This window comes from Bos javanicus, chromosome 19 (genome assembly GCF_032452875.1).
Source record: "Bos javanicus breed banteng chromosome 19, ARS-OSU_banteng_1.0, whole genome shotgun sequence".
NCBI lineage: Eukaryota > Metazoa > Chordata > Mammalia > Artiodactyla > Bovidae > Bos > Bos javanicus.
Genome location: NC_083886.1, coordinates 15,453,574 through 15,476,233, shown reverse-complemented (window position 1 = coordinate 15,476,233; position 22,660 = coordinate 15,453,574). Strand labels below are relative to the sequence as shown.

The following is a 22,660-nucleotide window of genomic DNA, read 5'->3' as shown; positions in this document are numbered from 1 at the left end:
ATATAAAATTTGTACTACTGGCCCTTTACAGAAGAGTTTTGGTAACCCCTTATCTAAGTTCTTGGATCAGCTGACTTGTGCTTGAGATCTCTCTCTCCACCCCACCCCACCCCCACACACACACCACACACATACACACACATACCACTGTCCTCATACATTGTCAACTTCCTAACTTTCTTAAGTGATTATGCTTAATTCCAAAGACTCATTCTGCTGTACTATAAATTTGTTCTCACAAAAACTTTGGTTTTTTTGTTTATGATTCTACTCTCTAAAAGGCATGTAGAAATGATTTGTTTCAACTTAACTCCTGAACAACAACAGCAATTTGGAGATAACACAGTTGAAGATTTTCTGGAAAACCTTTTTCACACCAAACTCCGATGTGCTTCTTACTGAGTAAATATTTAGATTAGATCCTAAAGTTATAATGTTGATTCCTTGCTTTTTAAAAGTCTTTTCAATTGGCCTTTTGGGGTGAGCTGACCAAAGACAGTACAGTAGTGTTTCATTAGTAGTCCTGCATTTATCACCTACATTCCATTTTGGTTAAATTTGGCTTTCTTTCCATTTATTTTTTCCTTTCTGATTTTTAATGCCGCAGAATTGTCAGAGTACCAATTAAAAGTAATTAAGCTTATAAAGAAAATCTTGATTCAAAGGCACTATTCCTGACAGATAACAGCAGTCCACTGACAGAGGTGCCCGTATTTTCCTTTCCATCCATAAGGTTATATTTAATAGTATTTCTTTGAGTATCAAAGGTTTTTATTGGAGCTAGTGTTATTTTCTGTACCTAAGAATATTTTTGAAAGTTGGTCACTAATGGTGTCTGCCAAGCTGAGTATGCATGGAGTTCCAAAGATCCTATTTAATTGACACTGAGCGCTCATGGACGCTTTAGGGTAGAATGTAAAGCAGAATGTCCTCAGGAACTTTGATGTAAAACAGATCGTAGATGGGTCTATCTTTTTCCACCCCACAGGCTGTTGACTTATCTCTTGTCCGTTGGCTTTATGCTCGACTAAACTAGGCTTCTCGTCCTTAAGTTATTTTCATGCTCGTGATTTTAGGTTTCTATACTATGGAATAGCTTAGACTTATTCCCTATAGTAAGAAAACCTAAGAGCAATGTGATTTAAAGTTCTTTGTTTTTTTTTAAGTGAGGGTAGGGAATGACGGTGCAAGTGCCTTAGTCCACAGCTACTTTTAGGACGTGATAGAAATCACATTGCCTTTATTCGTCTAATTAAAATTATCTAAATACTTTGAAAATGAAAAGTATATATAGGAAGAAGGGGATTTGACTCCTGATTTTTAACTCACTGAAGTGAATCCTTCTGAAATTTCAGACACGTGCCTGTGCCCTGCAAGTTTTATCTGCCATCTTGGAAGGCTCAAAGCAGTTTCTTTCCGTTGCTGAAGATACCAGTGACCACAAAAGGGCTTTCACTCCCTTTTCCGTAATGATCGCTTCCAGCATTAAAGAGTTGCACAGATGTCTTTTGTTAGCTTTGGTGGCAGAATCATCCTCACAGACCCTCACTCAGATCATTAAGGTAAATGTGCCAAGATATCAGTGAGTTGGCAGAGGCACTTTCTCTACTTCAGTTTTGTGTAATGTTTATATTGCCCACAAATAAATTGACTTAAGAATATAAGTAATTTTATTAAAGATAACCTGATTGGAAGTCTGTTCTTCCTACTTGTCTGATCACAGCTATATGTGATCTTTGTATATGTGATCTCTTTGTATGGCCAAATAAATGATTTACTAAGACAATTCCTTTTAAGTTGTACCAAGTGCCCTTTTCCCTTTAAAAAGGGAAAAGAAAAAAAAGACTGATTTTCAAATGAATGTAAAGACTTTGTTTTTTAATTAAATGCTTTAAATTTTGTCTCTGTGCTGCGGCTTAATCAGGCCCATTAATGAGCTACTCTTTGTGTTTTGTAGTGTCTTGCAAACTTGGTATCAAATTCACCTTATAACCGTCTGAAACTCAGCCTGCTGACCAAAGTCTGGAACCAGATAAAACCTTATATCCGCCACAAAGGTTGGTGGTAGTTTGATTGCTTCTTTGTATCAATAAAATCTAGATTACTAGTTTAAAATATTCAGAACATTTTTATAACACTAAGATAATTCTGTTTATTATCCTCAAACTTTGAGGGGAACCAGCTATCGCCAGAACCCTACTTTTGATAAGAAATAACTTGGAGAATCAGCTGTTAAGTTCAATGCCTTTTCAATGCATCAGTGCAGTGACTGGAGTATCCCTTTACAATTAAGACCGAGCAAATCGTAGGGGTTCTGCTCTAGTGGGGCTTCCCTCGTGGCTCAGCTGGTAAAGAATCCGCCCACGATGTGGGAGACCTGGGTTCAATCCCTGGGTTGGGAAGATCCCCTGGAGAAGGGAAAGGCAACCCATTCCAGTATTCTGGCCTGGAGAATCCCTATATATATAGTCCATGGGAGTCGCAAGAGTTGGACACAACTGACGACTTTGACTTCACTTCTTCACTTCTGCTTTGGTATATAATAATTCATAGTCTTTAGATATAAGTAGAAAATGGATAGACATATAGACATTTTCCTCTTTTTGGAAAGAAGTGGAATATAAAACCTAGTTTTGCTATCAGGATAATGTTGGCCTGATACAGTGAATGTGGAAGCATTTCTTCCTCTTCAATTTTTTAGAATAGTTTGAGAAGGAGTGGTATTAAGTCTTCTTTAAATGTTTGGTAGAATTTACCTCACCCTTGAAGCCATCTGCTCCTGGGCTTTTGTTTTGGATGGAATTTTTTGATCAGTGATTTGATTTCAGTACTAGTAATTGGTCCCTGAATGTTTTTAGAAATTTATCCATTTCTTCTTGGTTGTCCAATTTGTTGGCATGGAACTGTTTGTAGTAATCTCTTGTAAATCCTTTGTGGTGTTGGTTGTATCTTCTCTTTCATTTCTAATTTTACAGATTTCGGTTCAGTTCAGTCATGTCTGACTCTTTGCAATTTGGGCCCTTTTATTCAGACTCTTTTATTGATTTGGACCCTCTATTTTTTCTTGATGAGTCTGGCTAAAGGTTTTTCAATTTTGTTTATCTTTTTGAGAACCAGTTTTTGGTTTCATTGATATTTTCTATTGTTTTTTTTTTGTGTGTGTGTGTATCATTTTATTTATTTCTACTCTGATCTTTATTTTCCCTTTGAGTTTGTTTTTCTTTTTTTAGTTCCTTTAGGTATGAGGTTAAATGGTTTGTTTGAGATTTCTCTTACTTTCTGAGGTAGGCCTGTATTGCTATGAATTTCTCTTTTAGAACAGCCTTTGCTTTACGCAGTAGATTTTGAAACACTGTGTTTGCATTTTCATTTGTCTCAAGGTTTTCCTTTTTGATTTTTTTCAGTGACCTATTGGTTGTTTAGTGGCATGTTGTTTAGACTCTACTTGTTTGTGTTTTTCTAGTAGTTGATTTCTTGTCTCATAGGATTTTAGTCGGAAAAGATGCTTGATATGATTTCAGTCTTATTAAACTTATTGAGACCTGTGTTATTTTGCCTAATCCTCTGTTTGTATGTATCAGGTAGAGCAGCTGCATCTCCTGTTCTTGGTAGAGTGGCTAAGTGTAGAAGGTGAACTCTGAGGCCTGGGAGTGTGGTTCCCCCAGGTCACCAGAGCCCAGTGCTCCAGGAGTGTCCCTGTGTGCGTGGCGACTGCCCTTCTGTTGCTCCTGGGCCGTGCTTTCTGCAGGTGTGGTAGTGTATGGGGTTGGCTCCCAGTGCAGCTGGCTGTAACTGGGAACTGAATTAGATGAGCATGTGTTGGGTGGGATCCACAGATCCCATGCTAATAAATTAAATGGCAAGAGTCAGAACAGGGACCTGCCGGTGCCTGGCTAAGTAGAGAGAGCAAGAGAGACGGGGGGAAAAAAAATTTTTTTTTAAGTGGCGCTCTCTAGCTTCTCAGAAACCCTCAGGCGCATGCTTTATTAGTAGTCAGTGAATCTCCTTCTTTGATCAGCTTCTTTTCAAACTGCTGTCTGTGTGCCATAACCTGGAGCCAGTGAGTTTTTGTGCACAGCCTTTTGGAGTGGATTCACAATTCTCTACAGCCCTCCAACTCTCTCTCAGGTGTAACCCCCACTGGTTTATGGGGGAATCATCTTCCTGGTGCAGGTCCCCTGGGCTGGGGAGCCCAACATTGGGTTCAGAACCCTCACTCCTCAGGAGGACCTCTAAGGCTGTGAAATCCCTCCTGCCTATGGTTTGTAGCACTCAAGGGGTGTAGGTCCCTCTCAGACCATGTCTCTGCCCCTCCTACTTGTCTCAATATGGCTTTAAAAAAAAATTTAGTTGTGGAAAATTTTTTCTGCTGGTCATCAGGTCGTTCTCTGAGATGGTAGCTCTACATGACTGTAATTTTCCTCTCTATGAGAAGAGAGCCTACTGTGCCATCTTGTCCTGTCCCCTCACGTTAGCCTTTTGGACTCTACAGTGACCCACCACTCTTTTTCTTTCTTTCATGATTGATTTTGGAAGGGTCTAAGCCAGTTGTCTTTTTTTTTTTGGCTGCACTGGGTCTTCTTTGTGGTGTGCAGGGGCATCTCCCTAGTTGCTCGAGTCACATGGGACCTTAGTTCCCCAGCCAGGGGTCTAACCCCTGTCCCCACATTGGAAGGTGGATTCTTAACCACTGGAACACCTGGGAAGTCCTACCAGTTGTTACAGTATGTCTCACCCTCAATTTGTGGGATATTTTCCTTATGATATTGTTTAACTTATACATGTGTTTCCTGTAAACTGGAAGTTCTGTCTAGAAGTTTAATTAGATTCAGGTTAAACAAGAAAGTCATAATTCTTAATTGCCTGCACGGATAATTATGATCTCTGTGGTCACCGTTCCCATGGTGATAGGTTCTTACTGTTCCCTTTGACAGACGTTAATGTTCGTGTGTCAAGTCTCACACTGTTGGGAGCCATAGTGTCCACTCACGCACCTTTACCTGAAGTCCAGCTACTTCTACAACAGCCCTGTTCTTCCGGACTCAGCGGCAGCAGCTCAGCCACTCCTCACCTCAGTCCTCCTGAATGGTGGAAGAAGGCCCCTTCAGGACCCTTTATAGAAGAAGGAGCTGTTAGCTCACCAAAGTTGTCTTCAGAGCCCTGCTGGCTCATTCGACTTTGCATTTCCATTGTTGTTCTACCCAGGGAGGATTCCTGTTCAGGTAGCGATGCTGGTTCTGCAGGAGGAAGCATCTATGAGCCATTCCCCATGCGGTTGGAGGCCTTGCAGGTAGGAGGTTTCATTTCCTCTTCTCTGAAATGGAAGTAATCATTCTTTTTCACGGGGCTTACCTGGTGGCTCAGCAGTAAAGAATCTGCCTGCAATGCAGGAGTCACAGGAGACACAGGTTTGATCCCTGGGTTGGGAAGAGTCCCTGGAGGAGGGCATGGCAACCCACTCTAGTATTCTCATCTGGAGAATCCCTTGGACAGAGGAGCCGGTCACAAAGAGTCAGACACAACTGAAGTGACCTAGCACGCGCACACACACACACACACACACACACACACACACATTCTTTCTTCACAGCGTGATTACTTCATGAGGAGTAAGTCTGAAAATAATGTAAAACCAAGCCATGTGTCATTGGTATTAGTGGGAATTGTGCGTGAATTCACGTTTTAGGTGTGAATGCTTTGTTGTTTTGTTGTGGGGGGTAGGTGGAGGGGCTTGGTTGTAAAATGTCAGATTCATCCATTGCCAGCCATTTTAGTCATCTCAGGTATTATATGGCCAATCGGTGTTATAGATTATATAATAATTCTGAAAGAAATTATAGAGTTTATCTTTGATATCTACATTTGAAAATTAAAATAAATGTTTAGTTCTCTTTGGTCTTATATCTGCTTCAGTTCAGTTCAGTCACTCAGTCGTGTCCGACTCTTTGCGACCCCATGAATTGCAGCACACCAGGCCTCCCTGTCCATCACCAACTCCTGGAGTTCACTCAAACTCACGTCCATCGAGTCTGTGATGTCATCCAGCCATCTCATCCTCTGTCGTCCCTTCTCCTCTTGCCCCCAATCCCTCCCAACATCAGAGTCTTTTCCAATGAGTCAACTCTTCGCATGAGGTGGCCAAAGTACTGGAGTTTCAGCTTTAGCATCATTCCTTCCAAAGAAATCCCAGAGCTGATCTCCTTCAGAATGGACTGGTTGGATCTCCTTGCAGTCCAAGGGACTCTCAAGAGTCTTCTCCAACACCACAGTTCAAAAGTATCAATTCTTTGGCACTCAGCTTTCTTCACAGTCCAACTCTCATATCCATACATGACTACTGGAAGAACCATAGCCTTGACTAGATGGACCTTTGTTGGCAAACCTGTGTCTTAGGTCATACCTGAATACAGAAAAAACAAATACTTTAATCTAGGGTGGTTCTCTTCCTTTGAAGGAATAAATGTTTTGTTGTATCTGCTTACTTTAATATAGGGTGGTTCTCTTCCTTTGAAGGAATAAATGTTTTGTTGTATCTGCTTAGAGACAACAAAATATTTTGTTATATCTGCTTTATTAGTAGACACCCTTAAGTGTTTGTTTAATCTTATTAATTAGGCACTTATTTTGCCTAATCCTCTGTTTGTATGTATCAGGTAGAGCAGCTGCATCTCCTGTTCTTGGTAGAGTGGCTAAGTGTAGAAGGTGAACTCTGAGGCCCGGGAGTGTGGTTCCCCCAGGTCACCAGAGCCCAGTGCTCCAGGAGTGTCCCTGTGTGCGTGGCGACTGCCCTTCTGTTGCTCCTGGGCCGTGCTTTCTGCAGGTGTGGTAGTGTATGGGGTTGGCTCCCAGTGCAGCTGGCTATAACTGGGAACTGAATATTAAAGTGTTGGTTTTTTCTGTATTCAGGTATGACCTAAGACACAGGTTTGGTCTTGGCGTCTGCTGCTAATTATCTGATTGATATTATACATGTCCTTTAACCTCTTAGGGTTTCCCTTGGTGGTTCAGTTGGTAAAGAATCTGCCTACAGTGCAGGAGACCTGGGTTCAATCTCTGGGTCAGGAAGATCCCCTGGAGAAGGGAATGGCAGCCACTCCAGTATTCTTGCCTGAAGAATTCCATGGACAGAGGAGTCTGGTGGGCTACAGTCCATGGGGTCACAAAGAGTTGGACACAACTGAGCGACTAATGCACAACACTTTAACCTCTTAAACTTTTTCAGTCATAGTTTCTTCAGCTAGACTATTTAGTTAATACCACCTTTGAAAAATTGTTCCCGGCTTAAGTGAGACAATAATGATAATCTTAAACACATTTTGTAGATTATAAAGCACCATAAAATTATATGATAGCACTTAGTTGATTTTTAGTCATAAAATAAAGATTATGGTTGTTTTTCATGTTATTCAACATCAGGTTTAAGCCCCTTGTTGAGTGTGAGTGATTTCTGAAATACTGGAACACTTTTGGATCTTGCAGTCCTGCGTTCCATTCTCAGGGTTAATCCCGTTTTCCTTGCAGGTGTTGGCTCATCTGGCAAGGGGCTACTTTTCGATGACACAGGTCTACTTGATGGAGCTTGGAGAGGTGATTTGCAAGTGCCTGGGGGAGGCAGATCCATCTATCCAGCTTCATGGAGCAAAGGTAATTTTCATTAAAAGCCATGTGCTTTTCTCTTGTCCTCCTTTTCGGTTCTATCCTCTGCCACATGTCCATGAGTTCTGAGTTTCTTTAGGACGTTTCAGGGAGGGAAGTGATACGTTCTTCTATTTTCAGCTCTACATATAAACCAAAAAAATTGATTTGGTAATAAATTAATGAAATATACTTGGTGATTTTGCTCCTGTTGAGAATGCCTCTGAGATGGGAGTTGCTGAGGAAAGAAAGAAAAGCAATTGGAAATTATTTTTCCCCTTGATTTGAAGTAGTCTGTAAATTGAAGTTGCTTTTTACCTCCATGGTTCTAATATTCATCTCTGATAATCTGTTTCTTTTATCTTGGCAGCTTCTGGAAGAACTGGGTACCAGCTTAATACACCAGTATAAACCAGATTCTTCCGTAGCACCTGATCAGAGAGTTCCAGTCCCCTTGGTAAGTCCCCTTGTGTATTCATGGTTTTCTCTTTTCTTAGTGCTTCATTCAGTTTTATTTTGAGGTTCAGTGATGGTTTCTTTCGGTATCAGAAAGTATCAGAGAGTTTGGTTTCTTTCAGTATCGGAAATTATGGTTTATAATTTAGGATGAGTAGGTTTTATTTGCATTTCATTTTATTTGCAGTTCAATATGTGGTAATGTGTAACATAGAGCCAGCAATTGAAGAACCAGTTTTGTTGCACAAAACCTAATTCTGTTACTCATTATGCCCAAGAGACAGACTAGAATGCTGGGAAGAGCCCAGGATTTGGAATACCAAGTCATGAGATTAAACCACTTAATGAATATTATGAACATAATTTCCATGTTATAAAGTGGAATAAAAATCCTTGACTCATTGGACTTTTGGAAGATTGAATGAGGTGTGAAAACTGCCAGATAGATGTTCAATGAATCTTAATTTCCTTAACCCCTTCACTGCCAGCCCCTTTCCCCATTATTTCCATTAGATTTTGTGACTTAGATTCTTTGTGTTCCCTCCACACTGTGCCAGTTATTCTCTGGAGGAGGAACACGTGAGCCCACCAGAGAAACCTTCTACATAGTGCCAAAAGCAGTCAGCTCTACACGAGTGAGGTTTTCTCCCTCTGCCCTCCTCGGCCTGCCCGTTCCTTTTCTCTTCACTGTTTCCGCATCCTTGCAGGGAATTAAGAATGTCTAGCCCTAGTCCTTCCCTAGACAGTCACTAAAACTGAAGTGTCACCATTTGCAGGGAGTTGTGTTGGGCTTCGCCATCAGACAGACCTGGGTTTAATCCAGACTCGTTCTCTTGCTCCATGTGACTTTGGGCAAGACTCTTAATCTCTCACACTTCGGTATTACTTCATATGCCAAAAAGGGATAGACTTTCTGTATTACTGATGTACTGTTGACTGATATTATCCTAAACACTTAGTAGCTTAAAGCCATATCCTACATTTATTCTCTCACATAGTTTCTGTGGGCCAGGGATTGGGGGCAGCTTACCTGATGGTTCTGGCTGAGGTCTCATGAGGTTACAGCCAGCTGCTGGCAGGGGCTGCAGTCATCCGAATTTGACGAAGATGGGTGGCTCCTCTCCTGCGGTGTCTCACTCAGCCACATACCTTGCAGGTTAGCGCTGCCTGGTGGCAGATCTCACTCGCTCCCTCCCCTTGAGGACCTCCCTAGGGACCTGCTGGAGTCTTCTCTGTACAAGGCAGCCGGCCACCCTTGTTCAGTTGCTAAGTCGTGTCTCACTTTTTGTGACCCTAAGGACTGTAGCCCGCCAGGCTCCTCTGTCTGTGGGATTTCCCAGGCAAGAATACTGGAGTGGGTTGCCATTTCCTACTCCAGGGTATCTTCCTGACCCAGGGGTTGAACCCACGTTTCCTGCATCTCCTACAGTGGGTTCTTTACCACCGAGCCACAGGGAATGCCCTGGCCACCATTATAGCAGTTTAATTAAGAGAGAGCAAGATAGAGCTATAGGATTTTTATGATCTAGCTTTGGAAGTTCCTCACTGATCAGCCCAAGTCAGTGTGGAAGGGGATGGCCTCCTAAACATCAGGAGGTGAGGATCCTTGGGGGCCAGCTGGAAGGCTGGCAGCCACAGCTGTCTGTCATCTTCTGGTTTGGGGCAAGAGGGCCCAGATTGGGGGTCTGGGTGACAGGATTGTGGAGGTGAAAGAACTGGCACATGGGTACATGGCAAAATTTAGGACTAGGTCCATGGGGAGGAAATGGAGACACCAAAACCCCAGACAGATTTGCATCTGGGGCATGATTCTTCAGGGCTTTTAAAGGCATAAGAAGGAAACTGTTAAAGGCACTTGCAGATGCCTCCCTTGAGGGGCACTGAAGTGAGAACATCTTCCAAGTGCTCAAAACAGAGCTTTTTGTTCAGTTGAAGAATCTCCACTGTGCACCGGGCGCTGTGCTGGAGACTTCACACACAGTCTCACATTTTATTATCACACAAGCTCAGCCAAGTAGACGCCTTTGCCCTGCGTGTACTGAAGAGGAACCAAAACTTAGGTTCAGCGACCACCCAAGGCTGCAGAGACGGGAAGCAGCGGCTGGAGGCCTCAGCCCCAGCTCTGCCTCTGGATCCAGCACACGGCCTCTGGGCCACCCTGGAGCTCCGACCCTGTGCCCACCGAGGGCAGCTAGAACGAGCGCCTGGCTGCGGGTCGGTTGATCTGATTCTAGTCCAGCCCTGCTGCCCACGAGCAGGTTACCTCTTTGTGCCTCAGTTTCCCGTGTGAAAATGGAGGTAATGATATATTCTTCATTTAGTGGGGCTGAAATTAAAGAGTTCATGGGGGCACTTCCTGGTGGTCCAGTGGCTAAGACTCCATGCTCCCAGAGCAGGGGGCCTGGGTTTGATGCCTGGTCAGAGCACTAGATCCCACATGCCGCAGCTAAGAGTTGACATGCCACGAGCGAGAGAAGATCCCAGGTGCCTCAGCTAAGACTCAGTACAGCCCAAATAAATAAATAAATGTTTTTTAAACATGCAGTGCATTGATACGTGGAAAGCACGCAGTGCAGCACCCAGCGTTGGGAAGCTCTGTAGAGTATAAGCTGTTGCTGTCCTCTTCTTGTCCCCATTACTACCGTCACTGTTGCTGCCTCACTGTAGCAGACCGTGGAAGCGTTTAATTAGTTGCTTTCTGAAGTTCCTTTCATTGCTGTTAGGAAGTACTAGTGAAGGTGTTTACAGCGAGCGACTGCTTTAAGGAAACGCGCCGTCACTGGTCCCTGGCGGTAGTGTGAGCAGCGTGCTGGCTCCACTGTCATCTCCCGGCCGCACTTACAGCTCTGCCTGTTCCAGGTGGTGACGTTCTGGACCGCGATGCTCAACGGTCCTTTACCCAGAGCCCTGCAGAACGCAGAGCATCCGACGCTGCAGGCCAGCGCCTGTGACGCCCTGTCTTCCATCTTGCCGGAAGCCTTCGGCAGTCTGCCGGTAACCTTCGGGGTGTTTTCTCATCTTTAATTTGTGATGCTAAGCATGAGAGCTTGAGTTTGATTTTGACTCTTTTGAACCAGTATTCATCATCTCTGAGGAAAAGGTGCATGTTCTACCTGAGTATAGGGTGAGGGCAAAGGAGAACAGCACTGAAATCTTAATGTCTCAGGGGAGCTTTTCCTCCCTGTGCTTAGAAGGCAGGATTGGGGGTGGGGGGGAGGGAGAGTAGCAGAGGCTTTGAACTCATATTTTAGGATTTCAAATCTATAAGTTAGAAAATCCTAGCTCTTTGGATTTGAATCCTAGTTGGTTTAAATCCTAGTAGTTCTTCTGCCTTCTAGCTCTTTGGTTATCTTAACTTCTATAAAATTTAGTTTTATCACCTATAAGATGGAAATGATAAGTGTGATAATGTGAAGCATGTGAAAATGCCTACTTTGGTGCCCAATACATGTTGTGTTTAGACTGCTGCTTCCTTTAGCCCTTAATGGCATTTGCATCCCTTCTTATTTATATGAATTAGTTTTTATAAGGAAGGCAGCATGATTAAAGTAGGAGAACAAAATGACCTGATTCCCACGGTGGTAGAGGTTACATGTAGTCACGAGGCTGTGTGATCCCTGTCTCGAGTGGGTCCTCTGATGTTAACTGGATCTGAGTTGAACCTTTGTTCTCTGCCAAGTTAGCCTCAAAGACTCAGTTGTGTTCACCTCCCTGACTGTGGATTCAACACAGACATGTCACAGTCACTTGTCGAAGGCAGTGGCTCACAACTGTTTCACTCACGCTTTTGCGTGGCCTCCCTTTCTTATTGCAGAGCGACAGGCAGATCCTGTGCATCACGATGCTGCTGGGGCTGAACGACAGCAAGAACCGTTTAGTGAAAGCTGCCACCTCGAGAGCCCTCGGGGTCTATGTGCTTTTTCCTTGTCTCAGACAGGTCAGTGAGCCCACATAACTCCACCGTGCCACTTTATAGTCATTTTATTACTCTTTGTGATGATATAGAGCTCCTGAAGTGGACAGTAAAGGCGATTAAATTGGTTTGGAATCTGGTTTCCTTAATTGCTACTAAAATATGCTAATGTCTATAAGAGTTGACTCATTGGAAAAGACTCTGATGCTGGGAGGGATTGGGGGCAGGAGGAGAAGGGGACGACAGAGGATGAGATGGCTGGATGGCATCACTGACTCGATGGACGTGAGTCTGAGTGAACTCCGGGAGTTGGTGATGGACCGGGAGGCTTGGCGTGCTGCGATTCATGGGGTCGCAAAGAGTCGGACATGACTGAGCGACTGAACTGAACTGATAGTTCATTTAACTATTTTGCACTCTGACCAGGACCCTAGGCCAGTGAATGTTTAAAGTAATATACAGTGAAAAAAAGAAGTGAAATGGGACATTACCATACAATAGTAATAATTTAGAAAATTAATAAAATTTTAATACAAAGAAACAAATTTCTCCTTCACTTTTATTTGTGACCTTTACCTCACTGAGAAGTGTGTAAGTGAACAGGATGTGCTTACAAGTGTGTTTCATTGTTCACATCTTTTCCCAAGGTGATCATCAAGCCAAGCGCAGGATTCAGAGATAATTGTCACAGGCCAGGTTATAAGATGTTTGCAAGAGCAAAATCTGTAGTCTCCTTGAGTGTGTATCGCATGTATCAGAATCATGGGAGACCTTCCCGTAGAATTTTAATGAGTGTCTAAATTTCATATAAGAAAACAGTAAATTGATTAAATGAATTTTGATTTAAAAATACAAGTTTGTGGTAAAGGCTTATATAGCTTTATCTGAAAACAAATTTGAGAACTTTGAAGGCAGCAGTGTGAACTCTTAAGGTGACTACAGTGTTCTGTTTTGTTTACCTCACAGGATGTCATATTTGTTGCAGACACAGCCAATGCAATATTGATGTCACTTCAGGACAAGTCTCCTAATGTCCGGGCCAAAGCAGCCTGGTCCCTCGGCAACCTGACCGACACTCTGATTGTCAACATGTAGGTGACTCAGCTCATTGTCTCTGGTTGACTGCCAAGGCCAAGGTCCCAAGAGGACATCTTTGATCCTACTAGAAAGGAATTAGCAGTAATTCCCGTATATTATGTAGTCAGTCTTGCTGCTTTGTTTTGTTTTATATTCTGTATTTATATTTGTTTTATATACTATTAGTAACCTGTTTTTAATATATATATATATAAAATACTGTATGCTGATACAAGTAATATATCCACATTATAGAAAATGTGAAAACTATAAAAGTAGAAAATCAAAACCTTGGTAATAGTTGCCCTGTTTTTAAATACTGTATTTGTATATTTTTAAGTAATGTATTCACAGCTTTATCCCCTAATTTCCCTCTCCAGAGGCCACTGCTCTTACACATACACAAGTATCTTGCTTTTTGTTCCTTCACTCTAGACATGTAACATGTATAAGCATTCTGCTGACTTCTGTAGACTTTTTATAAGTTGTTATTTGTTATTACACAGTCTTCACTATGTGCTCATTATTTTGCCATTCCCCTGTAACTGAACGTTCGTGTTAGTGTAGGCTTTTATATGCATTGAACATTTTTGTGCGTGAAATCTCCATTGTGAGATACCCTTTTTGGTTATATCCCTAGATGTAGACCTACTAAATCAAAAGGTGTAAACCCTAAATAAGTTCTCAGTATAATCTGAACAGATATGTGGAGCTGTTTCTGTAATTACACTGAGTGAGTATATTTGCACATGTGTATGTGTAGGTGGGTTTTACAGTTAACATGTTTTGCTTGCTTTGGGTGGGACAGGGAAACACCAGACCCAAGTTTCCAGGAAGAGTTCTCAGGCCTCCTGCTCTTGAAGATGCTGCAGTCAGCTGTAGATGCTTGCAAGGATAAAGACAAGGTAGGCTGACGGCACAGCCTCATGTTTCTCAGTGAGACACTTAGTGTGTTACAGTTCTATCTCACCAGGTTTATCCCTGTTCAAAGGAGATGGAGAGAGTGCTCAGGGTGTATAGTGTACACTCCATACTTGACAGTTTCCTTCCTATCTCATGAAAAATAGCAGTGCCGTTTGTAAGACTATTCCATGCTTGCTTTTTCCAAAAATCTCTTAGTAGAATTGACAAGTCAGAAAGATGAGCAGCTTGGCTTTGAATATTCCCTGTTACACTATTAAGTTTTAAAAGTGTAGACGTGCACTTTAGGGTCAGCAGACATCAGCCGAGTTCAAATCCTGGCTTGCCCTTTAGTAGCTGAGTGACCTTTGGTGCATTATTTAACTTCTTTCAAGGTGAATTTCCTCATCTGTGACTTGAAAATCATTCCATATACCTCACTGGACTCCAAGATGCCTTTTATTACAGCACATGATGCCTTTATTACAGCACCTAGCATAGCACCAGGCCCAAACCAAGTGCTTGACTTAGTCAGTGGTTCTGAAGACTTGGGAAGCCCTACCATAGGTTAATTCCATCAGAATTGGTTTTTGTTTTCTTAAAAAAAGCTCCCCAGATGATTCTAGTATGCTGCAAAGTTTGAGACTTTAGGCAGAAAAGTATTGGACTGGAATTATGAAACCTGGGTTTTCCAAGCCTTGCTGCAAATCAACCGTGTCCCTTAGCCCCTGGGCCTTACACACCATCTCTGTAAAACAAGGAAGATAGACCTCTCTGAAGTCCCATCTGACATTAAAAAAATCAGGGCAAGGAACTGTAGAACTTCACCTCTCTGATGACTCAGAATGTTGACCCCACGAGACCTTGCAGAGTTCTAAGAACTTACACCTTTACAAGCTACATTTTTCATTATCTCATTGCTTTAAGATGTTTTGGGCCTCCTGTTTGGTGTTTCGATTTCTTTTTTTAAACTAAAATTATACTTTCTGACACATATCTTTGGCAAAACAGATTTCTGATGCTTTTACATCTTACTCCAGGTAAAAAGCAATGCAGTCCGAGCCCTTGGGAATTTGCTCCATTTTCTGCAACCTTCTCATATAGAAAAACCCAGATTTGCTGAAATCATTGAGGAGGCTATCCAGGCCCTGATTTCTACTGTTCTGATTGAGGCTGCCATGAAAGTCCGATGGAATGCCTGTTATGCGATGGGAAATGTATTTAAAAATCCTGCTCTTCCCCTCGGTAAGAATGTCTCCTTCTCTCTGATGGAAGGCTTCTTTGGGCAATACACACCCGTCTCCATTATTAATAAAACCACACTGTTACTCATGGTATTTTACTGAACACCCCAGTTTAAGGGAAAAGTGAGGTAAATCATGGTCTATATATTTAAAGGGGTATTGTGTTGCCACTTAAAATTACATTTACAGAAAGTTTTTGATAATCTGGGAAGATAGTTCTGATGTTAAGCAAATGAAAATGAGATATGGAAATTGTTTCTACAGTATGATCTCAATAAATGGGTAGAAAAAAGACTGAAAGGAAATTAACCTAAATATTGACAGTGATTGTCTCTCAATGGGATGATAAGTAGGATTCTTTTCTGCTTTTTCAAAATTTCCTGCAGTGAGCATACATTGTTTTAGCAAACAGGAAAAAAAGTTAAAGGGGAAACAGACATGGGAGAAAGAGGGTTTAACTGGAAATCCCACAGGAGATGTTGGCCCCGGGGTGGAATGCTGCAGGCAGGGAGGGATCTGCCTCTGAGGATGACAGGCCCCGCACCTCGGTACATCATCAGCGGCTGATAGCTGCTCTGGGGTCTGGATCACAGCCTCCAGATCCCACTTGCTGGAATTGCCAGCATTTCTGAAACACAAGGGTGTCTTCCTGGAGAGGTGACGTTCTTCTGGACCAGCAGAACCTACGTCGCCTTAGGGAGGTCTGTTCTGCTCCTTGTACTGCCAGAAGTGTCCAGGCAGACCAGTCAGCCGGGAGCCTCGGGGCTTCATCCACTGAGGAAGCAGCCTGAAGTGGCCTTCGGCACTGGCACTCTTTGGACTGGGTGTCTCCCTCCTGTCTTCAGAGGCAGCAGAGGAGTCGGGAAGGGCTGGGAGCGTTAAGGAAGCTGCAGTTTACTCTGCTGCCCATCTTGAGGAATAAGAACTCCCAAAACAGAGTGTGTAGTGGTAGCTCTGACGAAAATAAAGCTGGCTGACGTTCTGGGGCCAACAGGAAGGGAGCAAAGACAGAAATCTGAGCATCATCTTCTCAGTATTAGGAAATTGAGCCTCCAGTTAATCTGAGTACTCTGTCCCCCAGTTACTGCCTAAACAGTATTTTCCTTTCCTTTGCAATAAAATGCAGGACCCGCTTTTTAAGTGAGAATTAAGTGAAAACATGGAAGGACTAACTTGAGCACTAGTGTATGTGCTTCCCTCAGCTCCCCTCTCTCTCCCCCCACTTACTTTTAAACCTTCATTTGCTCTAATGACTATGGATTCTTTCTAGAAACAGCCCCGTGGACCTCCCAGGCCTACGACGCCCTGACATCAGTTGTGACATCATGCAAGAACTTCAAAGTGCGCATCAGATCAGCCGCAGCCCTGGCCGTCCCCCGCAGGAGGGAGCACTATGGGTCGGTCGAGCAGTACGCTCAGATCTGGGATGCCCTGGTCACCGCCTTGCAGAAGAGCGAAGACACCACAGACTTTTTGGAGTTCAAGTACTGTGCCAGCCTGCGGACCCAAATCTGCCAGGCGCTGATTCACCTCCTGAGCTTGGCCAGCCCCTCAGACCTGTCCTGCATCAGGAAAACCCTCGAACTGCACGGGGACATGGTCCAGTCCTATATCCTACAGTTTTTAAAATCAGGAACAGAGAGAGATGACACCGGAGCACCCCACCACCCGCAGGAAAGAGACCAGATGATCAGAACGGCCCTGGGGCACATAAACAGTGTCCAGGCACTGGCTGGCGACCCAGCCAAAAGGGCCATCGTGGCCTTTTTGGAAGATACCCTGACCATTTATTCTGACTCATCTGGATCTCAAGTAGCACCCTTAGGATTAACCCATCGGTGAATAGTCCACCATACTTTCCAGGTGTCAGGTGGAAACAGGAAGACCTGAGCTTGAGCATCAGATGTGTGGGGTTTCATCTTAGGGGCAGAAACAGTCCTTTCACTGTTAATTTAGAACGGGTGAGCAGCTAATGAAATTTTTCTCAGAGGGCTCATCCACGTTGCAGAGTGGTTCCACTGCCTTGGCTGTGGCTGTGGCTGTGGCTGTGGCTGCGGGAACCTCTGACTTGTGCATCTGGGAGCCAAGGAGTTGGGTTGTCCTGTGGACTGAGTAGGCTTGGGTTCTAAAGAGTGGTCTCAGAAGCGTATTAAACAAAGGAAAAAGCAAAAGGATTTAGGAGTTAGAATGTTGTATCTTGTGCCTCTGAGAATTGTTTTTCTTTTGTAATAAACTCATGTAAAGCAGTGTGCCCGTATTCTACTATTTTTGTCAAGTTGCATTTATAGAAAGCTGCAAGCAGAGCTGCTCTTCAGCCAGTTCATGCTGGTTCAGCTATATCGGTTGCTAAAATACTGAATCAGTTCCTTTCGGGTTGATAAATAGCTATTGCACTGAGCTCCCCGAGTGGCACCCCTGGAAGCCCCCTCCATGCCTTCCCACAGCCCTGTAAAGATGAACTAGCGTTCAGGGCCCTCTGGCCAAGGCCCATGTCCGTTTCAGCCCGGCCATAACATCAGCACCTATTTGAATGTCCTAACGCCCCTTAGGAGAATGTGGTCCCCTATGCTGAATTTTTGGTGATTTTGCCACCTTTGGATTTGTGCCTTAAAAAGGATTATTTGTTTAATTTACATGATTACAAGGAGAAGTTTTTAGATTATATTTTGATAATGCCCAAGCAGTTATAAAAGTCGTTTCTCATTGAAACATTATTTATGTTTAAATTTTGCATATGTCTCTTGACCACCAACTTTATTGTAAGTGATTTCAGTCAGGAATTTAGGGATATATGATAAAAGATCCCACACTTCCACTTGATGTGGATAATTAAGAATCAGGGTACATAGAGTGAGTTTTGGCAGTAGATTACGACTCAGACGGTAGAGTCCGCCTGCAATCCTGGAGACCAGGTTTGATCCCTGGGTTGGGAAGATCCCCTGGAGGAAGGAATGGCTACCCACACCAGTGTTATTGCCTGGAGAATTCCAATGATGGAAGAGCCTGGTGGGCCAGAGTCCCTGGGGTCGCAAAGAGTCAGACATTACCGAGTGACTAACGATATTTGGCAGTATATCATTTAACTGCAGTTACTTCGCTTAAAATACGTATTTTAGAGCATCCATGTGTCCTTTTCTTCTCCTTTACCCTTAAGTTACCCTCTCCCATCTATGTTGCTTTGTTCAGAAAATACGTTTAGGCAGAGACTAGGGAGCAGAGTATTCAAATAGCTGAAGTCTCACTTCTTTTTGTTGGTAGAATACCAGTTTCCACAGCATGAGACTACCAGCACAGTAAAAACCACCACATGAAACATTGTCTAGACTTGATTTTCTTTGGAGGATTCTGGGCAAGAATTGTTATAGAGCCCATGGAACTGAGTTGAACCTGTACCAACCCTGTGTTGAATCTTAGAACTTCCTTTTCTTGAAGGAGTATATTCTTAAGTAGCAGCTTGTTTACTTGCTATTTTCATAAAAGTAAAAATATGCCATATATAACTCATGCCTGGTTCTTTGAGCTTTCACTGGTGGGTTTCTTGATAAAAGATCTCTGAAATGATTTTGAACGGTTTCCCTTGCTGATTCACTCTTACCATTTGCTTACTTTGAATAAAATTTTTTTCTTTCTAAACCTTTCACTGCCTTTGAGGTTTCCAGGTTTCTGAAAACAGATATTAATGTTCATGTGCAGGAAGAAACCAAGGCTAATAAGCACTCCCAGAAATTCGTAAGTGTGGACTGAGGGCTTCTGTCCGGGTCGGATGCTACTTCTCTTCGCCCTGTGACTTTGTGGCTGTACACCCAGGCTGAAGGCTCTGGAAAGCTGCCGTCATGGAAGGAAGCCACCCAGAGAATAAAGGGCCAGGATTTATGTGCTGCAGAAACAGTAGGAAGTCTGGCTCTGATTCAGAATGCCACATTCTGAACTTTCTTTTGATACATGATACCGATGTTTCTCCTGATATTTAAAAGAAGAAATTTGGAGGAGGAGTCAGCTTGGCACAGAAGTCTAGAGCAAACTCATTGAATCAAGAGCATTAGGAAACATCACTTACCTTCCAACCTTTGCTGTGAAACTCACTGATAATAAACCCACTTCTAGAGCCCAAGGAAGATGCACTGTAACCTCTTGCAGATTTAGTTAATGGTAGAGTCAGTGCCCTAAGGTGATGAGAGGTCAGACAGAAACCTCGTCGAGGAAACCAGGCAACAGCTCCCCTGATTCTGATATTTGTGCGTGAATCCAGACCAGGAGCAGAAGCTCACCACCAGCTTAAGTGAGTTCTAGTTACTCTGGTTCATTCGGCCTTCATGTCATTAACAGAGTGCAGTGGTTGAGAGCCTGGGCTTAAATCCTGGCTCTGCTGTCCATCTGCGAATGTTACTTCACCTCTCATGCCTGATTTTCTCGTCTGTGAAATGGGGATGATGGTGCCTGCCTCATAAGGATGTTATAACAGTGAAATTTGTTAATACATGGAAAGTTCTTTAAACAACTTTTGTTGTTGTTGCTAAGTCGCTTCAGTTGTGTCAAACTCTGTGGGACCCCATCCCTGGGATTCTGCAGGCAAGAACACTGGAGTGGGTTGCCATTTCCTTCTCTAATGCGTGAAAGTGAAAAGTGAAAGTGAAGTTGCTCAGTCGTGTCCGACTCTTAGCAACCCCATGGACTGCAGCCCACCAGGCTCCTCCATCCATGGGATTTTCCAGGCAAGAGTACTGGAGTGGGGTGCCTTTGCCTTCTCCGAAAACAACTTTTGGTACTCCATAAAGTCAGTTGTTTGTTTTCCTTAAATTTTCAGAGCACCAGGCAGAAGCTGTCAACACACCATGCGCTTCTGTGATGCCGGTTGAACAGCTGGAATCCCCTGACTGCACTTCTAGGCAGTGAACCTGGATCCAGCAGGGTGGGATGGGCACTGCCCCAGGACGTCTGTGGCCAGCCGGAAACAGCCCCCTGTGGGTCCCCACAGATCCCTAATGGGCAAGGGCAAGGACTGCAAGTGAGTTCTGCCTCGTGGCCCATCCCTGAGGGCCAGTCTTCAGAAATTACAGATCCAGTTTACACAAACTTCGGGATTACACCCGTTTTTTAAATAACAACTCTTCTTAGTAATCATGTCCTTGGGCAAGTTTCTAGACCTCTAATCGGTAAAAAGGGGATAACTACCTCATAGAGTTTCAGGAGGTGGTCACATAATACGTGTAAAGCATTGTCTTGGAGCCGGCACAAAGCAGACACTGCCCTCGTTACCCTTTTCTTTAACTTCCTCCCTGGGCTTACTGTCTCCTCATCCTCACTAGGGTGAGATCTCTGGAGTGGGATCTTGGGGAAGGAGCTTCTAATCTACTTCTAGTACTGTCCTTGAGTCCTCAGGTCTAAACTAAAGCTCAGCTGTAGTGGGTGAGGATGTTATATTCAGTCAGTTCAGTTCAGTCGCTCAGTCGTATCTGACTCTCTTCAACCCCATGGACTGCAGCATGCCGGGCCTCCCTGTCCATCACCAACTCCCTAAAGTTGACTCAAACTCATGTCCATTGAGTCAGTGATGCCATCCAACCATCTCATCCTCTATTGTCCCCTTATCCTCCTGCCTTCAACCTTTCCCAGCATCAGGGTCTTTTCCAATGAGTCAGTTCTTCGAATTAGGTGGCCAAAGTATTATTATATTAGGATCGGGTCAAATTCTCAGCAAACCAGCATTCATTTGCTGTTTCTGCCCAACACTCCCAAGGACCCTCATCCTGCCACCAGTAACAGTAACCCGGGGGAAGGTGGTGGTGGTATGGCCTCTCTTGGAACATAATTCAAAGAAAAGCACCTTTGTTGGGGAAAAGCCCTTCCCTTGAGAATTAATTGCTCTGCAATCTATTCTGTGACTTACTAGGATTGACTGTAGGAACACAGGTTTTTTTTTTAATATAACAGCTCTATTAAAATATTACCACATTAATAGGTCAAGTAAGAAAATGCAAATGGTCATTTTATGGATAGTGAAAGAGTGTTTGATAAAACTCAGTGTCCTTTTCTGATCAAAATTCCTTTAAAAAAGAATTTAAAAAGATATTTCATTAACATCATGAAATATTTCTATCTTAAAGAGTGACTTTACTAAAATCACAATCAAGACAAGTCTATCATCACCACTGTTACCTAACATTGTATAAGATTTGATGGTCAATATGATTAAATAAACCAAAAGCAGAATTTTTCAGAAATTTTTTAAAGAGAGATTCCAAATTAGCATTATTTGTAAAACAACAGTCTGAGAGACTGAATTCATGAATCATTATTTGTAGAAAATCAAGAAAATAAACTCCAAAAGTTTTGTAAGGTAGCTGGTTACAAATTAGGCCAAAATCAATAGCTCTTCTACATATCAACTATAACCATTAAGATTTTATGTTTAAAAGGTCTCATTGCAGTAGTGACAAAATATCAGGAGTAATCTAACCAAATTGTAACACAAGGATTGTGTAAAAAAAATTTTTTTAACTGAAATTTTTAAAAATGTCATTGAAGAAGACATTTTTAAAAAATGAGAAGATCTACCATGTTCCTAGATAGAAGGAACCAAATTATAAAAAGACTATTTCTCTCTGAATCCAGATATTTAGCTAAATTTCTATCAAGATTAAAAAAAAAAGCTTTTAATGGCAATATTATTCTAAGGTTCATCTGGAAAAATGGACGTAAAAATTCAAACCAAGGAATTTGACTTTTAGCCACCACACCATGCTCTAGCGGAGCGGGGTCAGGGGTAAGGGGGGAGGGTGTGCAGGGAGAGAATTTATCCTCAGTTAGGGTGCCCTAGGGCTTCCCTGGTGGCTCAGAGGTTAAAGCGTCTGCCTCCAATGCAGGAGACCCGGGTTCGATCCCTGCGTCGGGAAGTTCCCCTGGAGAGGGAAATGGCACCCCACTCTAGTATCCTTGCCTGGAGAATCCCACGGACGGAGAAGCCTGGTAGGCTACAGTCCACGGGGTCGCAAAGAGTCGGACACGACTGAGCGACTTCACTATACGCCATACACTATAGGGTGACCTAAGGGTGCATCGCGTTGTTCAGCCTTTGTAAATCCACGGCTCTGTTTGTGATATAAAAATCCATCTCTCATTCTTACTCCAGTGCTAGTCCACCCTCTCCCTCCCACTAAACACAGCTAGAGTGCCGGGACTCAATGCGTGCAGCTGCTAATCTCGGAAAGCATAACAGGAAGACCAGGGAAGGAGAGGGGAACTCAGCACCACCCAGCTAGACGGACAGAATCCTGGACCACGCAGACAGAGCTCCCAGAGAAGCTCTCTGTTTCTGGCCCTAGGATGGGGCATGAGGGACTGACTGTGTGGGTCAGGGAGAGAGGGGGACACCCCTGTTTCTTGCTTCTCTCCCCTTCCACCCCTGCCCGTTGGCTATTCCAATGCAGCCATGGCT

The 22,660-nt window shown here is 43.3% G+C and overlaps 1 protein-coding gene and 1 non-coding gene across 2 annotated transcripts in view; both read left to right on the top strand.

Moving 5' to 3' along the window:
* HEATR6 (HEAT repeat containing 6) overlaps nt 1-17,474 on the top strand; it is a 32,656-nt gene extending 15,182 nt beyond the window's left edge. Inside the window, exons 10-20 of the mRNA XM_061390326.1 lie at nt 1,356-1,562; nt 1,958-2,057; nt 4,935-5,290; nt 7,522-7,644; nt 8,006-8,092; nt 10,951-11,085; nt 11,906-12,028; nt 12,971-13,095; nt 13,890-13,986; nt 15,022-15,226; nt 16,496-17,474. Of these exons, the coding sequence (XP_061246310.1) occupies nt 1,356-1,562; nt 1,958-2,057; nt 4,935-5,290; nt 7,522-7,644; nt 8,006-8,092; nt 10,951-11,085; nt 11,906-12,028; nt 12,971-13,095; nt 13,890-13,986; nt 15,022-15,226; nt 16,496-17,067 (2,130 nt within the window). The 3' untranslated portion in view covers nt 17,068-17,474. The remainder of the gene's footprint in view (nt 1-1,355; nt 1,563-1,957; nt 2,058-4,934; nt 5,291-7,521; nt 7,645-8,005; nt 8,093-10,950; nt 11,086-11,905; nt 12,029-12,970; nt 13,096-13,889; nt 13,987-15,021; nt 15,227-16,495) is intronic.
* A 4,572-nt stretch (nt 17,475-22,046) lies between these two features.
* Nucleotides 22,047-22,119, top strand: TRNAW-CCA (transfer RNA tryptophan (anticodon CCA)). The gene has a single exon. It is a non-coding gene; the product is annotated as a tRNA-Trp (tRNA).
* The last annotated feature ends 541 nt before the right edge of the window (nt 22,120-22,660 follow it).